Genomic DNA, 9952 nt, shown 5'->3' on the forward strand with positions numbered 1-9952 from the left:
GAGTTTTCTAAATAAGGGGAAGCTGGATTTATTTTTCGTGGGGCTAGAGAAGGCCCTGACTCACTAATACACAGATACTGCCAAGCTGAGCTTTTTACACTACAGCTCAGAACCTTCTGCCTCTGCAGAAAAAGAGACGATGTCATTCTTACCAGATTTTGTGTAAATAAAATCCTTTCCCCAAGGATATCATATCACTATGCTTACCGGATAGATGTGGGTCTTCCCATTAGGATAAATCACTTCTGTTGCTTCAACACTGAGAGACACAGAAAAATAGAAGTAAAAATGTTTTTAACACATGGCCCAAATGTAGTATCTGTCTGACTGGGGATTTATACTCACCTGAATGGCTTCTCACAATATTCACTAAACATCGTGACTATAATATCAAGAACAATTTTTGCCTACAAAATAAAGACAATAATCACATTGAAATCTGTCATCTACTGGTGCTGAAGCAGACAAAACATCATAACAAAAAATAGAGGAAAAAATCTTGTCTTACACTCTCTCCATTATTCTATTTAATAACTTAAGAACCAAAATCCTAGCAGTCTAGAATACTAGACTGAATTTTTAAAAATGCTGCTGCAAAGACTTCTATCCAAAAACTTGAAATATTTGGTTTTCACAGTTCTAAACCATGTATATTTTTGCTAAACTCTGTTCTGAAGATACATACAGTCTTTATTACCAGTTGAAACAGGGTCTTCCCAATCTTTAGCCTGATTAGTCATTTCACTGAAGTTCCAAGTGAGAATGTAGGGACTGAAGGACTTTGTGTTGTTTAGAAATATATTATCAAATAACCTAATCTGCAAAATCTTCTGTTTTACAGTTAATATTTTAAGACATTAGTATAACAAAACATAATCATGAGATTCAGATCAACTTTTCAATCTACAAGCGATTTTTTTATGACTCAGTATAGTTTCCTTCATGTAAACAGAACAGCACTATTTTTATTTTTACTGTCATGGCAAGCAGTAGCAAGGTTATTGGTTTGCTTAGAAGCCACTCCCCAATGTGCAAATTTATTTGTGTTGTTAACATATTGTGTGGTAGGATAAGTTTAAAGTGGTGTTACTCTTGAGTGTCAAAATACACACTTTAGGGAAACTATCAATGAATGAAGAACCTATATTCAAGAACAGTCAATTATAACGGCTAGGCTTTCACGCTTCAGCTTTGAGTTATGGAATTTGCATATGGAAAGACTTCGATGTGGCAATTATTTGCACAACATCCCTGCTTGAAAAAGATAACTAAGAAGAAAAACTGTTGGCTTCCTTCCCTCAGCCTAAGTTTTAAGTAGAAGACAAAATGATTCTTTAGGAAGAGTATTGCAGCAAAGTAGGCAGTCTTAGTGATTCTACTCTTTTCAAAGCCTTTCAGATTTAGAAAAAGTGTTCAAGCCCACCCAATTCACTTAAATTACTTTCTTGTACAAACTGAACACTCAGTGTCAATGTAAAGGCACAGTAAAAACAAAATCCAACGAAAGCACAATACTGACTATGGAGCAAGCCTAAATCTGGGCTGAAGGAATTTCACACAGTCTCACAACCTATCCTGCCCTTTTGAAATGGGAAGTCTGCTGCATAAAGTAAATGTCTGGATATTGTAGGTCTTTGTATTGGAGCTCTATGACCTAAATGGAAAACAATGATATTGCAGCATATCAAAAGCAGGAAATATTAACTTACCTTTGTTATATCTGTGCCTGTACATTCAATAAACACATTTCTGGTGTTTATGCTTATTTTTGTATGATCTCCTAAAACATGCAAAGACAAAAATATATTAAGAAATATTATTAGTTTTCTTGTCATGACACTGATACTGACTTCGTGATTCAGAAGGACCATTCTCATCTTCTGCAGCTTAAAAAGCCATGATGTCTACTGTACCACATTCACAATTCTTAACAGAATAGCAGCTCCTTTTAAATTTATAAATTAAAAAGAGGAAAAAGACAGACCAGATCTACTGATGGGGTTATGTTTTCCATTGAAAGACACAAAAATCTACCACTATCTCTGTAACCGGTTGAAGAAACAAAATAACAGAATAGTGGCCATCTGCTGGTTGCAAACTGATTCTGCACCTCCACAGCATCTCATCTTTCCTGGCTCTAGTAACAAATTTGCATTTCATGTGTGACAGGCATCAGAAAGCAGCCTTGGACAGGAATGTATAAAATGGCTTTTTTAAAAAAAGTGATTTAGATTGGTGAATATCTATAGCTACTTCTGTGAATAACCAAGATCTTTTGACACTGCCTGCTAACATACTATGGGTTTGTCTATGTTAGTGATTCAGGTCCTAGCAGGGGTTCCTTTCAGGCATGAATTTGCTTTGTGTCTGTACAGGGATTCATGAGGTGTGTACTGAAGCACACCACCGATGCACTCAAAACTGCTTCTCATCTGGAAGAAGCAAGGTAGAACATACACTTAGGGGCATCACCTAAAGTGTTTCTCTTGCAAATTGGATGCAGTGTCCCCCAGTAGTTGGTTCCCTACAAAAGGGGGGTTCTGTTAGTAAGCCACAAGCAACCTAGGGCAGCTGTACAGAAACTTGCCTTGTATTGCCTGTTAGGTATAGATGTGCAGTGCAGACCCTGAATGAATTTCATTGCTGGTAACCACGCAGCATGGACATATGCAGTCCTAGAATTGTATGGGATTGTGCCAAATCCAGCCTCTTTGTCCTTCTCGCCTTTCATTGCACCGCTCACTAATGCAGATGCACCCCACGGGAGGCAAAGGGAAGCACACGCTTGGGTACACATGGGCATTCTCGCTTCCTCTGTCTGACCCTGAGCAAGTCATTCAGCTTCTGTGTTTTAGTTTCCTACCTGAGAAACTAGGTCACAGCTAGACTGAAAGTTAGGTGCACTGGAAATCTTAAGACTGCAGGATCTTCTATTCCCTTCCCTTTGATGCTGTGCTGTACCTCTTTGCAGATGGAATGCATTCAGCATTTCTGGACTCACTTCAAAGCAAATATAACCTTTCACTTAAGTGCTTGTAGATAATCCAAAAAACCAATACAGATGTTTACTTTTCATTATCTGTTTAAAAAGAACCTTTAACCTGGAAGCTTCTCTCAAATACTGTTCTTTAAAACAGAGACAGGTATTAAATTTAGCTCAACCTTTTTAACTGATAAAATGTAAACAATATTCAGTGATTATACATGGAACACTCCAAAGTTGGCATGAGCCTAACAAGGATCAGACACAGTGGTTGACACCACCTTCAGTTCAGAACAGTTGCTCTTACCAGTCCCTGACACAGAGTTTGAGCTGCCTTTTAAGAAGATTTGGGTTAGCTGTTTAAGATATGGATAAGGTCAATTAGGAAAAATACATTCAAAGAGATTATCACTGCAGATTTTATTGGTCAGGGTAGGGGAAGTTACTGATTCTTGACCTAAATATACGGGTATACTGAAAAATCTTTGTTAAAGGAGTAATTCTTGCCACATCATTAACTGGCTTCAGTAAACATGGTTCTCAAAATTACCCGTAGTTTCTTTTGTATTCAGAGGAAACCCATGTTTAGAAACAATGCAAAAAAGTCTAAACCGATTTATTCTTTTAAAGCCATTAAAGTCTTCTGGAATCACTTGTGTGATAGCAAAAGAAACCACAAGAACTTGTTTACACTGTTGATAAATATACTGGGCTTAAGACCTAGCTGAAAAGTTCCCCACTGTGACCACGTAAAATAGAGCACAAAGAAGACTGTTACAGTTATCGGTTTACAAAATAATTTCTTACCCACTTCTTTTAGCTAAATGTCTGATGAAAAATATTTACATATGCAAACAAAATGCTTTCTTGACAAAGGTTCCTGTCGTAAGTAACCTTTCTTCAGTTCTAGAAGGGTATGAGAAGATAAATACAGAGGTTTGCAATGGGACTTTTACATCCTCTTGATGACAATGAGAAAAGAACACTAGCAGCCTAGGGAGGGAGCAAAAAAATTTGGATGCATTTAAACTGAAAGATGGAAAGAAGACTATATGAAATTATAAGTGAAAAAACTTCCAGAAAACAGAATAATCCTTATGACACATCAATGTTTCTATTGGACACTCTTGACACCCACACAAAATAGCAGCGGCAGTATAAACTAGTCATAAGTAATCTTACCATTGATGATTGGTGGCATGGACAGAACAACACCGTTGCTGTCATAAATGACAGGATAAAGTGGCTTGTTTTCAATTAGGTGTAAATAGTGCCGAAGGTGGCTGTCGGTCTGGAGAAACAAAACACAACCTGAATTCACATTAGCTCACTTCTGAACTTCCACAGTGCTACAATCCTTTGCTGAGAGATTAATAGGAATTTTGAAAGAGGGGAGGTACTTCACTATCAAAAGCTTTTGCTCTCTGAAGCAGGAGAACTTTGAAATGAGAAAACTGGAGTTTTGGTTTTCTTCAGAAGTGTTAAAAATTATTTCTTTTAAGGATTCTCTCATAGATATATAGGCCATGCTGTGCAAACAATGCCCTTGTTCAGCAGAACAGACCCTTCATTGCCAAACCCATGGGCACACATCCTTCAATGGGCACACAACCTTCCTTAGAAGTGATAAAAATTAGCACTAGAATACTTTTAATTCTAAATTGCTGAATACTGCCATGTTTAATTTGGTTCAATATTTACATTTGTTCCAATGACATAGGTATATGTTGTACCAAAAACATCATTTACTTTTAGTCCACCTGATTCCCCTTGTTTCCTAGCTCTTTTACTCATCTTTAGTCAGAGATCTTTGAGAATTTATTTATCTCTATGACCAATATGTGTGCTCCAGCAGTATACTGTACCAACAGTGACAATAGTATAGTTTTCAAATGCTGACATTTAAAGCGGCCCATATAAACATCATAAAATTAGACCTGATAGAATCCTTTCATCGGGATGCTGGGCCAAGAGCAGTGTCAGAAGTTTGAGCCCTTTATGCAGCCAAATTAAAGTAACATTAAAAAATCTGGTATTATTTACCCCAAGCTTTTCTCAGCTTTGTACACTGAGTTTCTTACCAGTGTAGATAGATAAATATGCAACTCTTTTACAGTATTATTAAGAGCATCATGAAAAGCAGTCTTTGATAAATCAGAGTGTTAATATCAAACCCACTACTCGAAGAGTTATGCTTAGCCACAAAACACCATGATGCATCTTTCCTGGACAATAAAAATAAAATATTACCATGCATTTCTCATTAATAAGCAAAATGTGGAATGTTCACTGGCTGAAGCTACAGAAGATAGCTTGTGTTTTATTTTTAAGAACAACTCTTAAAAACAAGGATATAAGAGATGTTAAGCCTTGGAAATTTATCTTTCTGCTTTTAGTGCAACAAGTCCGAAAAATCCCACTTACCCTATACAAATCCATAATTTGTGAAGCTGTGTACTCCTGGGATTGATTCAAGGGCTTGAATTTAATTTCAGAAGGTGCTTTAGCTGTATAAGTAAATGGACCAGAGATGGTGTCCAAATCATGGGTACCTATTGCTACTAACGCTCTTCTCCTAGAAAGAAAGAAGGCAAAATAATGATTTTACTAGTAATATTTGGAGTTCCTTTGAGAGTATCTCATGATGCTCTCTATACTCCTCTGCATTCATAGAACTGAAAAAGTAAAGGGCAATTTTGAGAAGTCTAGAAGTTACTTTCATGAATAATAATATTTTAATGAATGTTAACACACCTAACAGTCAAAGGCAAATCCAACTAGACTGTTGCAAAACGCTTCTTTCTCAACTGTCACAGGAGCTGTAACAGCTATTTATGTTGAAAAATAACGAGAGCAGGCAGAATCAGGCAAGAAAATGAGAAGGATCAAGACAGCTGCTATAAAAGATTTTCCTTAGCACAAATATATTTATGGCCTCTCCACAACAGGGATGTGCAGTCTTAACAAAATAAAATCATCTAGACACTATACACTACTTTAAACTTAAGCACTAACCTGCAAATATTTTGGTGAAGTTTTTCTTGGAGGTCAATGAAACTATCATAACGTTCCTTGGTAAAAGTTATATTACGAAGGACTGCAGCTACAGCATGAGGACGGACTCGGACAGTCTGCAATTTACAACAGCAACACATTATAAATTTCAAGTACACAGAGTACACAAAACTGAAACTGATTAAATGTGCACTTTTCTTCATAAGATCCACTTTTGTAAAATAGTAATCAAAAGGAAAATTCATTGAAAGAGATCAGAATCCCAAGGGAGAAAATAACGCAAACCAACCACTCCTGGCCTGATAGAGACAAGGAGGTTTCCAATATACTGTGTAGTGGCCCAGAAGGTCAATGCACCTGAACTGAGCACCTGAAACTTTGATTTGATCTGCTACTAGGTTCACTCAAAATAATTTGTGTATTGTTCCTCCCCCTCACCTTCCCTAAAAATAAATCACAGTGAGATATTTAAATTTCTTTAGCTCTTGTTCTGCAAGTAAGAGTTTCAGTCTCACTGCTCTTAATAGAATTGGTACTGATACCTGTCTTGCTGGTTCAGAAACTCTCAATAAATTTAAAAAGGTACAGTAAACACTTTACCTCTTCAGTGATAATCAGCCTCTGACCTTCACCCTGAGCTGGTATTATTTTTTCGTACCTAGGCAGATTTATCCTAGAATAAAACCAGAAATAAGTCTGTAACTGAAGAAAAAAGAGTTTCCCAAATGCAGGAAACTTTAGAAATGTATCAACAATTATATGTAGAAAAGTTTATTGGTAACATTTCTTGCATATAAATTAGCTGTTTAAAACTTGTTTTCTATGGGGTGATAAACTACTGAACTAAAAAGGAAGGACTCAAGAAAATAAAGTCACAGCAGAAAAGTGAAATAAATTATTTATTGTGGTATTTATTACAGAGGATCACACGCAACTCTGCAGGAGTTCCTTGTGGAGGATAAGTCTCCAACGGAACAGCAATTGAAAAATTTTTAGAACAGATCCAAAACCCAGTAAGATTCTAGCCTAGACTTTTAGAAATATACAATAGATACTCTCCAGAAGAACATCTGATCTACATGAGATCATACTAGAAATCCAAGCAAGTGGCAAGTTTGTTTATTGACCAGAAATGGACTCCTATGTAAACAAGTAACAAACCACACAAAAATGTCTCAACTCTGCATTACCTTTCTTTAAAGACCTGCAGTCCTCGGACCAACCCTTCAAGGCAAAGAAGATCATAACGGTTGGCAGGGACATCAATTTTATAGAGAATGGTATCAGATGCACCCTTTGCCTTTTCTTCACCTTTTTCTTTACTTATAATGTCTTTCTCAGATGTCTGAAATTAAGGAAAAATGTGGTTTTTAACCAGAAATATCTTAACACTGACAGGACTATGATAGTAAGATAATATAATAGGAAAAAAAAGTATTAATTACAAGTTTAATGATGGAATTTGGATTTATACAGCAAATGGACACACCAAATAGCGGAAATTACATAAAATACGTCTTTCTCAGACTCAGAGATAGTAATGCAGGATACAAAAAACCCCAAACCATTATTAGGATACGAATTTTTTAAAAAGTGATTACAGAAGCAACAGTCTCCAGGCTAGCAGATCCCAGTAGAGAACCAAGACCTTATATAGATCAGCAAATGATTTTGTTGTATCAAGTCTATTTTGAAACAAAGCATAACATATAATGTTCATATATCTTTTGATAAACATCATTAAAAGATCAATTAATTCAAATTAAAAAGCAAAACCAAAACAGGTCTACTTGAATGAGATTTACACAGATACAGTTAACAGCATTAGCAAATTTTCACAAGTATAGAATCTAAATCAAAACTTTAAATATAAATTAGTTACAACTTAGGTAACAATGTCCAGAACAAATACATTTTTTGTGGATATTGCACAGAAGAATGCATATAAACCAAAGCCAAATATCTCTTGTAAAATACGTTCAATACATGATCTGTGGCCATATTTATGCTGCTACATAAAATGGGGACAGAGGCTGAAGACCAAGTGGCACAGACTGCTAATCTCCACGAAGTACAGCATGCACCATCTTGGAATCTCTTGCTTCCAAGGTGTCAAATGTATGTTCATTCTGGGTTTTTTTCAGATTTGAAACACCTGTGTTAAAAGGTATGTGTTACATATTCTGCCCTGTGCTATGGAGATGTACAAGGATGTTTCATGATGAAAAGCCTGCTGCAATACTGCTGAAAGACTGTATAGGTCAAGGGGACCCTCAAGTCTTGTCCACACTGCTTTTTGAGGATACTTGGGGCATGGTATCCTCCAGACCTTGCCTAGACATTTTCTTGGTACAAGCTAGAGGGCAATGGCCAACACTGTACCAGGGAATATGCTGGAAGTAATTCAGTACAAACTCCTACCAAACATAGATGATGTTAGGACACTACATCTACTGAAAAATTAACAAACAAAATTGTTACTTACAATTTCATCAAGCTCCAAACCAAACTCAAAGCAAAGCTCATCAAATTCTTCATCAGCTGTGAAGAAAGAAGGTGAGGTTTGGTTAATAAGTAGACCTCAGGCTTTTAAAGTTTTTTGTGTTTGTTTTAAATGTTCTCAAACAAGGTAATAAATGCTATTTTGGAAAAAGGGGAAAAGAAATTTAAAGAATTTTGCTTATATCTGAAACCAAGTAGTAGTTTCTTCAGCACATTTTGCATTGATTGATGTGTTTCTACAGCACAGAGCTTCTGAGCCTTGGAGCCTACCTTCACTACTAGCTCCTCAGTCAAATTTGTCAGAGTAACTCTGGTCTGAACAGGTAATGAAAACAGGAGGGAGAAACTGGACAGCTTCTGCTAAAAGCTACTTTTTTCAATCAGACACCTTGTCACACAGAAGTTGCATCAACTATGTTATGACATGGGAGTAACACAACCCTGATCTGAAAATGGGGATTTGTGCCCATGTCACAAGACTGTACCAACTCCAGTGAGGTATAGATAAACTGCTGCGTGTCCCTAAACACGCTTTCAGCCAAATAAAGCGTTCTAAAGAGCCGGTGAAGAAGGACTGAATGAAAAGACAGTATTGTTCGCTTTGCCTGTTCTCACCTCTTCCCTCTCTTTGATTTAACCAGTTCCTAAAACAGACACTGAAACCTCAACTAGAAACCACCATTTGCAAGTCCACGGTTCTGATCCCCCGAGTGATTTGGACTCAAACAACATGTATCTGGGCAAAAGGCTGAAGTGTCCAGGGCGAACACGTGGCTTTGTCTGGCATGCCGCGGGCTTGTGAAGAGCAGACGGCTGGGGGGAGCCCTGGTACAGGCACCACTGGTCTGAAGCCCAGCTTCCCGCGAGGGTAAGTTCAGCTCTGTGGACACGGGATGAGCAACGAGCGAAGGGGTGCTGCCCCATCGCCGCCGCCCCTCAGGGGCTCGCCCGGGCCGGGTCGGGCAGCCGGCAGAAGGCGCCGCGGCTGATCGCAGCCCGACGGCCGCGGTGACCGGAGGGGGCCGCCCGGCAGGGCCGCGGGCGCCTCCTGAAGCACAACCGGAGGATCCCCGGAACGCTTCAGCCAGGGGACGCCGCGGGCGGCAGCACCACGCCGCCTCAGCCGCCGCCCGGCACCCCGCGGGGCGTGGGCACGGACTGCCCCAGCCGGCCGCCCGGGAGGCGGCGGGGGGCGAGGCAATCCGCGGCCCCGGGCCGTCCGCGCCACTCACTGTAGGTCCTGCCCAGCGCCTGGAAGAGCAGGTCCCGCTTCACGCTGACAGTCGGCATGACGGCACCCGGCTCGCCGCGCCTGCGCCACCGCCTGCCAGGCCCCCGCCGCACCGCGGCTCCCCCCGCGCTGCCTGAGGGCCGCCCGCTCTTCCGCCGGCTCGCGGCCACCGCTCCCCTCGCTCGCCGGCGCGACGGTGCGGAGATAGCCCGGCCGGGCGC

At 39.5% G+C, this 9952-nt stretch overlaps 1 protein-coding gene across 1 annotated transcript in view; it reads right to left on the reverse strand.

Moving 5' to 3' along the window:
- The window catches only part of FARSB (phenylalanyl-tRNA synthetase subunit beta), a 40793-nt gene extending 30977 nt beyond the window's left edge, over positions 1–9816 (reverse strand). Inside the window, exons 1-10 of the mRNA XM_074912036.1 lie at positions 9733–9816; positions 8484–8539; positions 7189–7343; positions 6599–6671; positions 5999–6114; positions 5408–5558; positions 4166–4274; positions 1710–1780; positions 346–407; positions 208–259 (exon numbers count right to left, since the gene is read on the reverse strand). Coding sequence (XP_074768137.1) covers positions 208–259; positions 346–407; positions 1710–1780; positions 4166–4274; positions 5408–5558; positions 5999–6114; positions 6599–6671; positions 7189–7343; positions 8484–8539; positions 9733–9790 — 903 coding nt within the window. The 5' untranslated portion in view covers positions 9791–9816. The remainder of the gene's footprint in view (positions 1–207; positions 260–345; positions 408–1709; positions 1781–4165; positions 4275–5407; positions 5559–5998; positions 6115–6598; positions 6672–7188; positions 7344–8483; positions 8540–9732) is intronic.
- Between the last annotated feature and the right edge of the window lie 136 nt (positions 9817–9952).

This window comes from Athene noctua, chromosome 8, assembly GCF_965140245.1.
Source record: "Athene noctua chromosome 8, bAthNoc1.hap1.1, whole genome shotgun sequence".
NCBI classification, from domain to species: Eukaryota; Metazoa; Chordata; class Aves; order Strigiformes; family Strigidae; genus Athene; species Athene noctua.